Source organism: Phlebotomus argentipes, unplaced genomic scaffold, assembly GCF_947086385.1.
Source record: "Phlebotomus argentipes unplaced genomic scaffold, Phlebotomus argentipes genome assembly contig_39, whole genome shotgun sequence".
In the NCBI taxonomy this organism is placed as follows: domain Eukaryota; kingdom Metazoa; phylum Arthropoda; class Insecta; order Diptera; family Psychodidae; genus Phlebotomus; species Phlebotomus argentipes.
The window spans coordinates 1,649,951-1,666,142 of record NW_026776182.1 but is presented as its reverse complement, the minus strand read 5'-3'; the positions used below and the strand labels follow the sequence as shown (position 1 = coordinate 1,666,142).

The 16,192-nt window shown below is 40.1% G+C and overlaps 4 protein-coding genes across 4 annotated transcripts; 2 read left to right on the top strand and 2 right to left on the bottom strand.

Moving 5' to 3' along the window:
* The first annotated feature begins 126 nt into the window (after window positions 1–126).
* On the top strand, window positions 127–998 carry LOC132263654 (vasotab). Its single transcript, XM_059763543.1, has 2 exons — window positions 127–251; window positions 406–998. Exons 1-2 carry the CDS (start codon window positions 224–226, stop codon window positions 645–647), a joined length of 270 nt encoding a protein of 89 aa, XP_059619526.1. The 5' UTR covers window positions 127–223; the 3' UTR covers window positions 648–998.
* Window positions 999–2,602: 1,604 nt separating this feature from the next.
* LOC132263640 (iron-sulfur cluster assembly scaffold protein IscU) lies at window positions 2,603–3,507 on the bottom strand. Its single transcript, XM_059763530.1, has 4 exons — window positions 3,366–3,507; window positions 3,137–3,256; window positions 2,823–3,006; window positions 2,603–2,758 (listed from the first exon to the last, which is right to left on the bottom strand). The coding sequence occupies exons 1-4, from the start codon at window positions 3,441–3,443 to the stop codon at window positions 2,688–2,690; spliced, it is 453 nt and encodes a 150-aa protein (XP_059619513.1). The 5' UTR covers window positions 3,444–3,507; the 3' UTR covers window positions 2,603–2,687.
* Window positions 3,508–3,569: 62 nt separating this feature from the next.
* Window positions 3,570–5,087, top strand: LOC132263639 (nucleotide exchange factor Sil1). Its single transcript, XM_059763529.1, has 2 exons — window positions 3,570–3,773; window positions 3,838–5,087. Exons 1-2 carry the CDS (start codon window positions 3,659–3,661, stop codon window positions 5,058–5,060), a joined length of 1,338 nt encoding a protein of 445 aa, XP_059619512.1. The 5' UTR covers window positions 3,570–3,658; the 3' UTR covers window positions 5,061–5,087.
* A 5,962-nt stretch (window positions 5,088–11,049) lies between these two features.
* On the bottom strand, window positions 11,050–15,895 carry LOC132263659 (protein hunchback). The gene is made up of 2 exons (XM_059763551.1): window positions 15,567–15,895; window positions 11,050–13,890 (listed from the first exon to the last, which is right to left on the bottom strand). The coding sequence occupies exon 2, from the start codon at window positions 13,887–13,889 to the stop codon at window positions 12,135–12,137; it is 1,755 nt and encodes a 584-aa protein (XP_059619534.1). The 5' UTR covers window position 13,890; window positions 15,567–15,895; the 3' UTR covers window positions 11,050–12,134.
* Window positions 15,896–16,192: the final 297 nt, after the last annotated feature.

Below are 16,192 nucleotides of genomic sequence, written 5' to 3'. Positions count from 1 at the left end.
ACTCGTGTGAGGACTCTCTTGGACACATTTTAATATATTTCACCTCTAAAACTATCACTTGTGTATTCACCTTTGTTTGTCTGTGGGCGCGAATTACTCTCAAGTGATTCAATTTGCACGCGACAATGGGTAAACTCGCGGGGATTGACAGTAAATAAAAAGGCAATCCATACAGCGAGCTTAGCCCATTGTAAATCCCAAGCGACAGCAGTGAGGATCGACCATGAAGTACCTGTGGTGTTTCGCTCTAGGTATGCGTGAAAGGCAATTTTCTGTGATCTCATCTTCCCAGGCTCATCATTATTGTTTTTTCGTCGCATGATTTGCAAAAGATTGTGACGTGAGAGTTGTGGAGGCTGAGAAATTGCGCGGGATTTTTCACATTCTTCCTCTTCCGTTTTATAGTGGCTCTGTTTGCGGCCGTGACCGTTGCCGCTCCAGCTCAGAAGACGAACTTCAATGAGTGCCTGAAGGCTTGCGGCTACCACTACTCGCCGATCTGCGCTGGACCCAAGGAGGGCGCCGAGAAGCCCCAGACGTTCGGCAACATGTGCGCCCTGGAGACCTACAATTGCGAGCATAAGTCGGAGTGGGAGGTGAAATCTCAAGGAGAGTGTCCTGGTGGCGGCGCCATCCGGCTGCAGTGATACTAGCAATTCCCGCAGATCCATCCAAAATTTTCCAGCCTACTCTCTCAACTCTCCTCCAGATCGAATTGGAAATCGATAAACCGTCTCTCTGACTCACGACAGCGATCCGTAGATAAGGTAACTCAATGTTTCCGTGGCGTCGCCAAACTTATTGGATTTATAGCGAACACCCCCCTAGTCAGTATCGTTGGAATGTTTGCAAGACACTGACCGAGGGCAGGCCGGAAATAATTAAAGATTGGCGAACATACAATTGCACGAGTTCGATAGCGTAGTGTCTGTCACTATCATGTGTTGTACATCTCGTTTTTTGATTTGCGTGATGAATAAAGAGCGTCCACCACAAAACGTGTACCAAAGGTTCTGTTTACTTGCTGAATGTTTACTTTCGTACCAGGAATTTGGCTATCTTGCGCCAATAGCATTAGATCACGTCGATCGTGTTAAGATTTTGATGGAGTTGTCGCCACTCTGTGTTGCCAATACAAGCTGTGAAAGCTTGTGAGTGTTGAGATTCTAAGGGTGCTGATATGGAAGAAAATTAGCAAAGAAAGTTTGAAATAAATTCTTTATCGTGATAATAAATTTCGATGCAGATTACAGCTACTATCAGTGTTTCATTGAATCCACTTATAATTCAAACAGAAAAGTATTTGTTAAATTCTGGAGAAACCCACAATATATGCACTCCCGTAAGTATATGTGAGATCATATGGATATAAAAAAGAAAATTCTCATTTGATTGCAGTAGTTGTGAGTTTTGTGGCAAATATTTTGCCCAAAAATCGATGGTTTCAAGAGGAAAAAGTAGGGCCCTCTGTTTTAATGAGATTCCTTATCAGGAGTGAGTTGACGCGGCAAAATAGGCAAAAAACATGTTGAAGTGATAAGAGTTGAATGGAGAATTTCAGACAATCTCGCACGGTTTCTCCTATAAAAGTGACCGCGCCACCACGAAATTTATTCATTCCGGATTTATTCTTCGATCACTAAGAATTGTCAGAACAAAAATCTTTGCCAAGATGCGCACCTTGCTGATCTGCCTTTTGGGTAAGTTTCCACATTTTATCTATCGTTTTCTAGGAATTTTAACCCTACTCCCACCTTCCTGCAGGACTCTTCCTGGTCTTTGCTGTCTGCGAAGCTGTCTGTCCTAAGATCTGTCCGGCGATCTACCTCCCGATCTGCGCTGATACAGGATCTGGCCAGCAGACTTTCGGCAGCCGATGCGAGATGGACTCCTTCAATTGCGATCGTCCTGCTCCAGCAACCTATCTTTATGACGGAGAGTGCCACTAAATATCCTGAGATTTCACACTGTGTCAAATGATAATTTTATCAATAAAACGAGAAGCTGCTACAGAAATGAGATGTTTGCTATATCATCAAACCTGATTACTTAAGAGCTTTTTTTTTGCTCAACAACAGTGCAAACTCTTTTTTTCCTCTCGATGGTTCTGTAATGAAGAAATCCCCTCAGTCAAATGAGGCCACGTAAGTCTTGAACTCTAATATCGAACAACTGATTATTCAGCGTTGGCTTGATAAATGCGAGTAGACAAGAGTTTGAGCATCGCAGTTCTCTATCAACTTTCCTACAATGAAGACCTTTTTGTTGTGCCTCTTTGTTGTATGCTCTCTCGTGGCCATGGCCTGGGCTGAGTGCTCCCATGCCTGTCCCTTCATCTACGATCCCGTTTGTGGTGGGCCACCAGAAGGAGCCCGCGGAATTCAGCTGTTCGACAATGAGTGTGCCCTTAATGTTTACAACTGCGAGAATCAAGCGAGTGAGTTTATTTGCGCAGTGGGAGCCGAAGTATTCCTATCTAAAAAACTGTGTGATATTTTCAGATTGGGTCAGGTACAGTGACGGTTGCTGATTTTCCGGAAAAAGCATTGCAATGAAAGTTTTTGTTCAAGAGCTTGTATGAAGAGTTGAGTGCAATAAAACATTTGTGCAATAATTTGAAAATATATTTACTCTGACAGTCTCAACTAAATCTAATGAAAGTAACCTCTAAGAGCTATATCATCTCACTAGTCGTTCTTCTTCTCCTGCTTGACCTTGTAGTCAGCAAGGGCCGCCTTGATGGCATCCTCAGCCAGCACTATAAACGACATCACGAGTTACTGACTCAATTTCTTTGTCCAACATCAAACTGAAACACTTACTTGAGCAGTGGAGCTTCACTGGTGGGAGAGAGAGTTCTTTAGCAATATCAGTGTTCTTCAGCTTCCCAGCTTCGTCGATTGACTTCCCCTTCACCCACTCCGTGGCCAGAGAGCTGGAGGCAATAGCAGATCCGCAACCGAAGGTCTTGAATTTTGCATCAACAATTTTTCCATTCTCATCAACCTGCAAGGAAAGTTCCCAGTGATAAGCTCAGCGATAAAGTTAAAGTGTCAAAATATGGTAATTTATGGGACTTTATCACATTATGTTGGCAACTGTAGAGAGCTGCGCTAAGTCTGTCATGGTACTGTACCTTGATCTGCAATTTCATGACATCGCCACAAGCCGGAGCACCGACAAGACCAGTTCCTACGTTCTTCTCATTCTTATCCATGGATCCAACGTTGCGAGGGTTCTCGTAGTGATCAATAACCTAGGATGGATGAAGAGATGTTGTGAAATTCTGGGGTCAAGGATAAACAAGGCGGAGTGCGGAAAAGCCTCACTTTCCTATTGGATTTCTCTTATATTTTCCTACTTACATTTGCATGGTACAATGCAGTCGGAACGCTACGGGTTTTGGTGACCTGAAGGAGGCGGGTTGCACGAGAGAGAGACATTTTTCACAAGTTAATTTTCACGAGCAAAATTTCAACAAAAATCACCGTGGAAATTGCGATGGAAGAATATGTTGTGTCAAAACAACTTCCCCTCCTTTTCGAACTTTCGACGAGTCGTCGACCAGCTGTGAAACAACACGTCAGACAGTATGACGAAATTATCAGATATAATCGTAGTGTTTTGCTAAAGTCCACATTTTCACGAAATTAGAGCAATGAAGAGTGGTTTTCTTGTGATTTACTGTACCTACCTCCTCGTGGGAGTCACATTTTCCACAGAGGACAATGATACATTTGTTCCCACGCGTGAATGGCAGAGAGTGAAAGAGGGTAAATTTCCACGGTTTTATCTATGATATGAGGTGATTTAGTTGATTTGCAAAATCCATTTCAGGTCAAAAGGTGCCTGCTGGCCTACATTATCGCATAAATCTCGAGACCGGCGAGAAGGAGGCCAAGATTCTTGAGCAAGGTGAGGAGACTGAAAACCCGAAGAGCTCGCTTACAGTCATTGAGGATGAAGTGGCTAATGAGAATGACTCTGGTCGGCCAACACACGAGGAAGCACTCAAGAACATTCCTGGCGAGAACTTTGAATACACTCCTGAGCAAATGAAAGAGATAAAGTCGAAATTCCGTACGTATGAAGATATCAAACACGAATTGAAAGATCACCTGAATTTGGATGTGAAGACTGACGCTGAAATAATTTCATCATTCATGAAGAAATATGATGGACTTAAGAAAAACACAGTGAATCCTGAGGTAATCAAAATCCTTGACGAACTGGAGTATCTGGTGCATCAAATTGACAATGCCAATAACTTTGTGGATCAGAATGGCATTGAGAAGATCATCATTCCCAATATTGTCAATCAAACTAACTCAATCATCCGGACAAAAGCTCTCCTGCTTCTGGGAGCTGTGATGCACAACAATCCCAAAGCTCAAATATCAGCGTTTGAAAGGAACATAATAGAATACCTCACGAGACTCTTGGCCACGTCAAAGTTGGGCGATGAGTTGAGTGCTGGAACTTTTGCCATTGGTAGCCTTATCAGGAAATTCCCTCTTGCTCAAAAGGAGTCCCTCACAAAGCGAGGACTTTCTGTGTTGCTAGACATCTGGACAAAGCATATCGAGCTAAAGGTAAAGCTGAAAGTTCTCATCTTGATCGCTGATTTAGTCCGGGAGAGTCACGATGTGGCGTCTCAGCAAAATGAGCCTGACGAGAAGGACGAGGAGAAATTCCGTCAATATCAGAGAGTGGGCATAGAGAAGCTCCTCGATGAATATGAGTTCTGTCCAAGATTCGAACAGCTAATGACTTCGTCCAAGGCAGATCTGTCAAAGTGCACAGAGTCCATGGAAAAGGTGATTCACAGTATGCAGCTGACTAAGGATATGTGCTTCGAAAGTTGGTCACAGAGTGGTGATCTTAGGCACGTTATCCTTGTGCTGAAGAATCAGGTGACATGGCTCCTGAGTGCGGAGAAGGATCCTGAGAAGTTTGAGTTCCTCATTGAACTTGAGGATGGATTCCACCGATTACATCAGGAACTCTATGTTAGAGAGGATTATGAAGAAAGTGATACGAAAAGGAAAGATGAATTATAGCGCGTGAATTTTTTCAAGACTTTCAATAAATAATTTATTTCTTTATACATTTATTCGCGATTGTGATTTTAAAATAGGTACAGTTGGAAGTTTGTTGTTTGCTGATTGAAAAAATCCTTTTGATTTTGCTTAAAACGAGACTAAAAAAGTAAATCAGGAAAGTATCCAAAGTGTAAATTAAGGGTAATATGAAAACTGCAAATATTCCATATAGTTTCACCTTTTTTGAAATCACTTTTATCTTTCCTCAAAAGAGAGGTGAATCTCGGTAAAAAAAAGACTGACGTGACTGTGAATAACAAATACAGATCCTTGATATTTCGAGAGCAATTTCACGAATAAGAGGATTAAGATCTCAAAAAATGTTAATTTGTAAAGTCTCAGTGAATTTTATGGTTGTCATCTTGAAGTGTTGATGGTTTTTTATTCACTGTGTCAGAGAGAAAGATCTTTATCGCGTTAAAGTGTGAATTACCCAATCGCTCTGGTGCAGAGTTTTGGCAAACTCGGGATATCGGATTTTTGCTAACGAGAGGACATTTTGTGGCGCAGGAAGGAAACGAGCGAAAATCAGGAGGGTGAATGGAAGTCGATACAAATGAGGGGGTGAAATGTCTCGTTGTGTGATGGTCTCAATGGCTCCTTGCAACAATAGAGGCAAATTTTGCCGTATATACGGAGTTTTTTGGTCGATAGCATGATTCTGGGGATTTTCGTCTTCTCCTTTTTTTGCCACTCCGCAAACCTTATTATTTGTACATTTTGCGAAGGAGATGTGCATCAAAATTTATTCAGAAGCCCTGCCACGGAGGACATGAGCTCTTTGTATGAGCCACCGAATGACGCAAGCAAGTTTTTTTTTGTGTACGATGAGAAGAGGGTGTATTTACGTGGTGGTTGGCTCTGAAGCTTTTATAGAAAATTACTACACGGTCCTTGAAATGACAGTTTAAGGAAAAAGTGATGAAGTCGCTGGATTTCCTCCATGCCTCATCAATCTTCCAGCCCTCCCGGACACTTTTTTTCTCGTCGTCTGTGTCTCATGGCGTTTGCCAGTTGAGGCAAAAAGAGGAGAAGAAATCGACACTATAAAATCAGAGGATGAACGAAAATATTCATTAAGGGGGATGTTGAACAAACGTTTCATTGAATGATCTCTTCTTTATTTGTCCGTTTTGAACGTGTCCTTTTTTGCCGACGCAGGACGCGTGCAACTCTCGTGGTCAAAGAAATTCTCTCTGATTATAAAATTAGGGATGCGATGGCACAATAAAAAGGGAACTTCCTCGTGCTGTGATTGCCAACAAAGGTGTGTCATCTGGGTTTTTTTTCCCTCATTTCTTCTTCTAAAACTCAAATTCAGCTGGACGCCGTGGCAAAAGATGCCATTTTCTCATAGGGAGACTCCTTGAGGAGTCGGACCAGGGCAGGAAGATGAAAGCCCGAATAATTGAAGGGGGAAAGCGATTGAATGGTATATTGTGATTTCTTCTGGAGACACATCTTTTTCTGCGTTGTGGATGGTCACCTAAGCTGACCCTAAATTCCCCTCGAGGGCACAGTTAGGGGTCTATGTCACGATTTAATATAAAAAATGACCCATGGTGTACTTTTTGCAGCATTTTGCAAGACTCTCTCCACTTTTAGCGTCTTGTTTCATCTTTGCCTGAGCAATTCGGCCTCATGGCCAATCTTCCCTGCCACATAAAGAGTCATAAATTAAGGGAGGTTTCTTATATTTTAACTTTTGACCAGAGAATCTTCGGCCTGACCATAAATGACCATGAAGATTGGCCGGTGTGAAAAAAGGTCTAAAGAAGCAATGCATCCTTTCCCAAAATTTCCATAATCCCATGTTGTAAACAGAAAAGTAACGGGTATAGTCTGAGAAAAGACTAATAAACAGAGAGAGTTTGACCTCTATGTGAGGGAAAAAATTGTAACGGTTAGAGTTATATTTTCAGTCTAATAAAAAAGGATTGTCATTTCTTTGTGGCGGCAACTTTTCGGTGTAGATTCTTCTTAGAATTGTTAGCAGAACAGCTATGTTCTTTATTAGCGCAAAAAATTGGGTTTATTATTATGTTGAAGTGTAAAAACCCTTTTATTCCGTAAAGAGGTAAATTTTGGAAAAAAATACAGAGAAAAATGGAAGATTCCAGAAAATAAACTAAATTCCTTTGCGAATGAAGACTACAGACAATTGGCAATGAAATCCATATTACATATTAAGTACGTAATTACTGGCAAGTTATGAGTTATAAGCTTCTTATCTATATCTAACGAAAGTGTCGAGACGAAAATAGTTTATTTCACCTTAAATGCGACAAAAAACAATTTAAGAAAAATTGCCTCTAAATTTCAATCACTAAGAATGGAATTTTGACTTTATCCTTATGAGAATTTCATATTTAATCCATATTGAGGTTCCAAGTAAGTTCTGGAACCAATGATATGATTTCCAAAAAGAAAGAAAAAAAAACTCGCGCCAATGGAAAAAGAGTAATAAGATCCTCCCATAAATTAATTTGTAAAACATCCAAGGGGAAAACCCTTGCCTAAAAGCACTTTAACACCATTTTGTTGAACAAGATCGAGGGCTGATTTTTTCATGTTTTCAGCTCTGAATCTGAAAAAAAGTGTGAGATAGTGAAAAAATTCCCCTTCAACCAATAAAAAAGTCATTTCTCCATCACCCTAATCACTTCGCCCTCCAATAAACATGAGAGACGCGGCGCAAGGCAAGCGAGCACTGCGTAATTCAATCATCAATTTCTCACACAAATCAACGGAAAAGTAAAAAAATCACCCCTCTTTAACAGTGAAGGCAAAAAAATTGGTATAGGGAAGAAAATCCCAAAAATCGGGAATAAAAAATTAACCCTACTTGACCTGCTGACTTGTTGCTGAATCACATGTTGAGTGTGTTTTATTGAGGAGTTTGTTTTGATGATTTTTAGATTGTCGAAAGATCAGGGTGAAAAAATGACGCAACCCCTGATAAATTTCTCTCTTAGGGTATTTTTTTTTTATCATACATTTTTTGCCATTCCTTCCCTATTCCACACAAAGTTAAATGCGGTTCCTGAAATCCATGCAATGCCACTAGAATGAAGTAGAGGAAATTGCGAACAAGAGGTGGATTATGGCAAATGGGCGGCTAATCGGGAGAGACTCAATTCAAGGAAGATCTCGGTTTCTTTTTTTTCATATTTTGAAGGTTTTGCCTTCCTTCTCTTCCGACGAAGAGAAAACGATGAGGCTGAAAAAAGTGGCAGAAGGATATCAAATTTAAGAGAGCGCAAGGTCTCTCTTTTTATACTTCTCTCGCTTCTCCCTGTAAATCGACAGATTTTCTGGAGCGCAGAGACAAGGCAGCAAAAGTAACACAAAGTCCGTGGTTTTGGGCTCCTTTTGTACATGCTTTACTCGATTTTTTTCAATGTTGCCTCCACCCTCTGCATATTCATTTTTTGTCACATTGATCTCCTTTTTGCTCTGTCAGGAGGCTGAACAGGTGATAAAAAAAGCAACTGCTACTGAAGAATGTTGGGATGCAGACCAAAATGTGATACTCAATTTCTTCAATGAAATGAAAAATGAAACTGATTTGCAGAGATTATTAGAGAAGTATCGATGAATTTCGAAGCTATATTTTCCGGTGTTTGTTTTCGATTTTAGGGGAAATTCAAATATTTAGTGGGTGGTGATGTTGTACTTTACCTATACCTATTTCTGTGTCGTAAGTGTGAAAGAATTATTGAAAATGTTTAACCCACATTTTGACAGTTTATTTTTAGAAAATACTATAGACACATCGATGTCTGGAGGCTGAATAATAATTGCTTAGGGAAACGCTCGAAGGACTTTACATCGATACTTTTTCACTCCTCAAATTTATATGAATGCTTAAATGAAGAAATGTCATTTTTAGTAAAATTCTTTTACATTTTTTCAGATACATATGAATGATAAAAAGAAATTTTTAATATGGGAATGGTAAGTGAAATATGCATTTTATGCTATGCCTTTCAAATCTGTTGTACATTCTTGGTCGAATTAGAAATATGGAGTTAGTTTCGCAATTGAAGGGGCAATAATGGTATTATTACAGTTCAATTCATCTTCTTTGGAATTGAAGAGGAATTAGATGAGGAGGTTAAGTCCCATTGAATGAATAATAGAAATACTGTGTAATCTAGAGAAGAGATTGGAGGGTTAACGCAAGAATATCGCTGTAGAATTCTGTCGAATGTCACCATATTTTTCTATGGCCGAAAGAGCGAAGACCGCATGAACTTGTGTATTGATTGGAAAATGTTCACTTTGGGCACTTTTTGAGGGTTCGTTGGTTATATGAAAAAGGGAGAGCATGCTGGCAAAAAAAAGCTGCTGAAGAGTCGAAAGTGACCGGTGGTCGGGTATTTTGGTTTGTGCGAGATTGGATTGGAGGATCTGTGTGGCATGCGCTAAGGGATGATTGTGCATCTATATAATGTCAGGATCTGTAGTGTGTGCGCTGAGACCATTCAAACATCTGTCCGGGGACTCAGCGACCAAAAGTGCCCCTCTGATGCCTTGCAAAAAAATCAACCGTATAAATATATGGTTGGATAAAATTTCTACATTTGCTGGGCCGTTGGAGGGTCCGAGCAAGGGACCGAGAGGGAGGGAAACGAGTGAAGAACAGTTGCTGTTTTTATTACAAACGATATTTATATGCCTATATGTGTTTTTTTTCGGTCCTCAGCAGCAGCCTTCGGCATGATGGTGACACATAAAATAATTCCATAAGGTTTATTGACAAAATCGTGTGTGGGGGTTGTTCTTTGATGATTTCTATATACACAGTATTTAATGTGCGAGATATACAAGGGGTGGATATGGGATGAAAGAAAGTCCATCAAAAAAATCATATTTTCTGGAAGGGTATTGATTTGCGAGTGGCAACATAGTCGTAATGGAACGAGAAAGAGATGCTGATGTTACACATTTATTCACTTTTCTCTATCCTTTTTATCTGACTCTCTCTCTATACATTGTGTCTGCGACGAAAAACTGGGTGAGTGGCAGTTTTCCTCCCTTCAATCACCTACGTATTATGTTTCGGAGAAGACACGATTAATGATAAAACGATCGTGATCAACTTTCATGCATGATCATCAAGTGGTTGGCTGACAAGCATAAAAAGATGAAATTTATGGCAGACATTCTGTTGGATACACGCAAAATCCACCCCCTTGTGAATAAGAAAATTGAGATGATCGATTATTTTTAGCAAATGGTCTACATTCGCGTTGAAACAGATGCCGCAAACGAAGTTATGGAATATGAAAAAGGAATTCAAAGAAAAAAATATCACATTTATAATATCATTCCTGACATTTTTTGGCCATTTTCCGTCTTCCTGGAGGCACTAATTAGACAAAAAAATCAATCTTCGTGCACAGAGTCGCATCTTCAAAGATCGAGAATTGGGAAAAATAAGGCGTTTTATTTCCACTACATAATATTGTGTTACAAATCTACCATTGAGTTATATGTGAAATTGGTTATTTCTTTTTGTCGTCAAGTTTGATTTCTGACCCTCGTTGAGAGGGGGAAAATTTTAAGGATGTGTAAAATATCCACGTGTCTCATTTTTCTCGTCGATGCCATTTCTTTAATAATGCCAGACTGAGTAAGAAATGAAGAAATTGGGGGAATAGGGAAATACTCTCAGGGCTAAATAAACTTACATATATTGTGGGTTTGAAGATAGGGCACAAAAAGACCCTCATTTTGAGAAATATGGGAAGAACACCCCAAGAATTTAGTTTCAGCACGTGTCAGACGGAGTGACAGAGGACAAAAAATATGGCAAGAAATCACAGTTGAATTTCATGAATTTCTTGGTAAAATGCGGAAAATTCCGTTTCCAAAGACAGGCTAGGGCACTGAGGGAAGTGTGATGCAAATGAATGATAGCCGACGAGACGCATTTCTCGGCATTACATAATTTTATTTTGGAAAAAAGGAAACACTCTGTACATTGAAATTTACAAATGAAATCTTTCCTACGCTGTAATGGTTTAATTTAGTTTCATGTCACAATTTAATTAAATTGTTATTGTGATTACATTAGAAATAAATTTTCTATATAAAATTTATTACTCAAATATGTGTCATAATAGCGAAAACATGACAAGGAATAAGAAACTTCCCAAAGAAGAAGTTCGTTGTGTATTAAATATAATTCTTTCTCTCTTTATTTTGATTACAATGCTTTAGAAACTACACAATTCTTTTGGGAACATTATGCAATAGTTTAAACATCTACAGTCTTCAATATATTACTTCCATATCTTTTCCTAAAGATTCTTTTTGTTAAATGTTTTACAAAAATATCCTCTTGTATTGGCAATTTATTGCACAACTGAGTTTTTTTCTTCTAAAAATTTTTATGGAAATTTCTGAAATTCCTGACTTGAATTTGGTTTAAATATATGTTTCTCTTATGCTTAACTAATTTATTTTTGGGGGATAAAATGACGGAAATGTTGTTATGTCTAAAATGAATTAATTGTCTCTCTTTCAGAGATCAAAAAATTCGACTTTGTCTTTTAAATTCTCTATCTAAATTTTTTGATCCTGAAAATTTAGACAATTGATTTTTTTTTCAAATGTATATCTTACAATTACAATCCTTTTCTATAATATCTTTAGTGATTATTTTAGCTTTGTTTAGTCACACATAAATACTATTCTACAAAAATAAGTAATCTTACGAAAGACTCCACCTTTCATTTGCTCTCGAAATGTGTATGTGTGTGAAAAACACACCCCTAATCTCATTGCGATTCCATAAAACACTGAGGGGAGAACGAATATCGTTTTTGATGTTTTATGAATCGGATTATTGTCGACTTTTTTTTTATAAATGTGGCATACTTTGAAGGGCTGTAGTATTTATAACGCTCTCTGGCAAGTCCCCTAAAACCACTGTAAAGTACGCGGGAATCGTATTGGAAGTGTGATTTAGTTAGGGGGTTTTGATGCACCTCCCACTTTTCTGAGTGAAACAGTGCCCGGAGATTAGGAATGAGGATTTCTTGCGATATGGAGGAAGAAAGCCACGCGATCATCACACTTTTCCCCGCACATATTGCATTGGAAGACGTCATTGTAGCCGTGATATCCCATGTGAATTGTATAGAGGACAGCATCCTTGAAGGTGATATCACAAAATTTACATTCGTACACTTGGGATACCGTTCGGCCACTCACGTCTTCAGCTGGAGACTGTGGTGGCTTTATTTCTACATCTTTGTGGTCTTTTTGGTCTTCAACATGGTCCTCAGTGTCCACGTTTATTTCTGGCTCCTCGGCTGCTGTGACTTTGGATAAATCTAATCTCACTGCACGACCCTTTCGCTTATTTTTCCCGGAATGGGAAGAAGTGGAGCTGGCCGGTGATGAATAAGATTTTTTGTCTTCTTCCATGTAGGATTCGCGGTCGGTACTAGTCGCCCGGTAGGATTGTTGAGTGAGATCCAGAGCGGCTGATGCCAGACCGTTGAGCTCAGGTTTGATGTCCTCCGATGTGTCCATCTCCCTGGACAGTTCCTCATTATTTCGCATGGACGGAGAGAGTTGAGTCAGCTGCTGCATGGCCAGTATTTGCTGGAAGTTGAAGTATGGAAGAAGGGACATGCTTCCGTTTTGCAGGATGTTGGCAAAATTAGGTAATACTGATGCCATAGCAGCCAAAGAACTGGCCTGAGACTTATTTGGTGATGGTGGACTAGTTGGTGGCGTCTTGGATTTTGTCGCTTTGGGTGATTTCTTCGTTTTAGGGCCTCTCCTCGTGCCATACACATCGATAATGGGCAGCGGATTAGGAGTTCCATCGGGATTTAGTACCATTGCTGGCTGATGGCGGTACTTGCGGAGGTGTAGCTTCAGGGAGTGACAATACTTGGTGGCATACTTGCATGTGGCACACCGGTACTGATAGATGTTGCTGTGTGACTTGAGGTGAGAGTTGAGCATGGACTTGTTCACGCAGCTGTAATCACACTGTTCGCATTGGAAGGGCTTCGAGCCCCTGTGCTTGTGCAGATGATATTCTAGGTGATGCTTGTACATCGTGACAAACGGACAGAGGTGGCACGTGAGCATTTTCTCGGGTTTGATATGGATGCGATGGTGCTCCCAGATGTCCACTTTAGTGATGGCAAGGAAGTCACATTGCTTGCAAGGATATTTTTTCAACTTTCCATGAGAGTTCACTTTGGGCGTCCTGATGGCATCATCATCCACGTCGCTGCAATTTGAACGGGTTTCATCATCCATATCGTTGCCTTCCGCATTATCTGAGCCCTCATTTTCATGTTTGATGCTCTTTGGGGACTTGGGAGGGGTCACATTCATCGGAGGGCTGTTGGTGGGTGTGAGGCTATTCAACAACGGATAGCTTCCTTCGTTGCCAATGAAGCTCCTGGTTGGAGACTCATTGCTTTGGTGCACAGCAGCCTGGCTGGTGCTGTTCGGCGGTATCACGGCACTCGGATAGCCAGGTGGAGTAAGTGGGTTGAAGCCCGGCTGCCGCATTTGCGTCATGTGGAGTGAAGTCACAGGATGATTGTCCCCGTATCCGGTGTGACTGCCCTGATGCGATGACTCCTCACTGTGAGCACTGGCTGGCGAACTAACACTGGACTCATGGCCCATCGTCGTTCCTTGACCAGTATAGGTGGCAATGTCCGGTGAATCTCTCCTCACCGGCATATTTCCATACCAATGGTGATCATAGTTGATGGGCTGCTGTAAAACCTCCCAACTGTGCATCCTGCAATTAGGCACGGAAGATGGCAATGGTTAGCGAAAGTGGCGCTTAATTAGCTTACGATGTCAGGGAGTCGCCCTCATGGATTGCCAACTAATGAAGTCCAATTATGGAAGAGACACACATGACCAAAATATAAATAAACACCCCAGACCACACTATCGGCCATAGCCATTAATGAGGGAGATTTCAATGAGCTCTTCCGAGCTTTACCGATTTTCAATGCGTTGCAAACTATCAATCTGATATAATATCGCTATAATACATAACTTGAGTCGCTGAGGGTGTGGAATATGTTGGGTGATGGAAAGGACTCCACCCCTGTCCACCATACTGATGCGATAGCATAAGGGATATGGAGTTAGGGTTGTTTTTTTCCACATCTCTGTGACGCTCTCGGGTGCGATTTTATTGCTTTTCATCACAAGAAAGGAGACATATAATATTATAACCCATTGATTTAATGTTGTCACTAAAAGGTTCGCTTTTCTATTTCTTTACGTACTTGCATATTTTCATGCTGTTAAAGTATATGTAGTTGCTGATGTTGAAAATAAGCAACAATTTCGAGCATCTCGCTCAGATCTTCCCCTTTGATGAATGTTTTTTTTGTGTGTGGATAAAAGTAAAAGCCTAGCACGAAGGGCTCCCAAATGACGCATCGTGCTGTGCGATAGAGAACGGTACACAAATTGCCTTTTACTCTCTCCTTCGCTCTTAAACCACGCATATGAGGCATTTGGGGTGGAAACTCTTGGATTCAAAGGAAGCACGCGCGCGCAGGAAAACCCATTCCGGGATTCACTCTATATGTATCTCATTTCCCAAAATGGTGGATGACATTCTATCCAGCCGCCGGAGTAATTTGGACGAAACATCATATTCTATTAATCTGCACGAGGGTGGCCAGAGAATCCACCACACTCTCTGATGGTTATTCCTCAGAGGCTATTTTGTGCACTCAATTGTGAATTCACGACACAGAATATCGAAACATAGAGACATGTCTAATTCCTGGAGATATGATAAAAATCCAATAAAAATCTACACCTCATGTTTAGAGAGTAAAAAAACGACAACGACCTTCAGAAATAAATAATTAAATAGACCTGGGGGTATTTACTTTGGAATTAAAGACTTGCTGAGACACAATCGCTGAATATTGAACATTCGGCATGAGAACAATTATAGTCTTTTCAGCGGTAAAAAAGACAATTATTGTCAATCACTGTTTTGTGAAACTTGTTTTCTGTCACAACTAGATTAAGAAATGACGAGAAGAGGTTTATGTACCGATATTTAGGTAAAAACAAACGACACAAAGTTCACTTGGAAATACTGATATAGAAAATGTATTGCAAAATTTGTCTTTCTGAGCTTCAAAGGCTTCAGAAGACAAATTTAGATAATAATGATGCTCCTTTTCTGAGGAGAGGTAAGTTAAATTTTTGCAATAATCCACATTGGCCTGAAAAGTGTTTGAAGCTGAGGTAAAACGACGTGTTAAATTTTATGTCCTTTTATGACATTCAGTACCCTTTTATAAGCCCGCATGCAAATTTTGCAAAAGGTCTGATGGAAAATCACAGTCCCAAAAGATTAACTTAGTCAAAACTTTCCTAATCTAGGATCAAATATCAAGAAAGATGGATAAAAAAACTAAATTTCACAATTTTTACCTCAAATGCTTTTCCAACAATTCTATATGAAATATTTTTGAGCAAAAATTGATGTCACTTTATTTAATTATTTATCAAATTCACAAATACACTTTTCAGATTGAAATCTGCACGGTTGTCGGTTTTTTTTTATTGTTCTGAAATAATTTTTTAGTTGAGCACTTTTTCTTTAAAAAACGGAGATATGTTCACAAGTAGCATATATGAACGGCACTAAATGTTGAGAAATGAATTTTTTGAAGGACTCGCACTTCCTACTCCTACGAGATTTGGGCATCAACTGAGATTTTACTTGACTGTTGAAATTGTCATAGGTCTTTTTTCTTTCACTTGCTTTCACACACTCCTGAGTTGCTCTTCCAAACTGGATTTTCAAAAATTTCTGCCGAGACTCTGGGGAGGGGTGTGACTTTCCAGTGCGAGTAGGGGAATTTAAAGGGACTCTGCTGGTTTTTTGGCCAACACTACCTTTGTGTGGAGTCACATGCTCGCACAGCCACACGCAACACACACTCTTACAAAGACAATTCCAGTGGAAGGACTGGAAAATGTTAGGAGAAGACCCGATGCCATCCAAAAGCGCAGGAGCGAAGGCTGACAATTTCTGAATAGTGATAGTGTGAGCA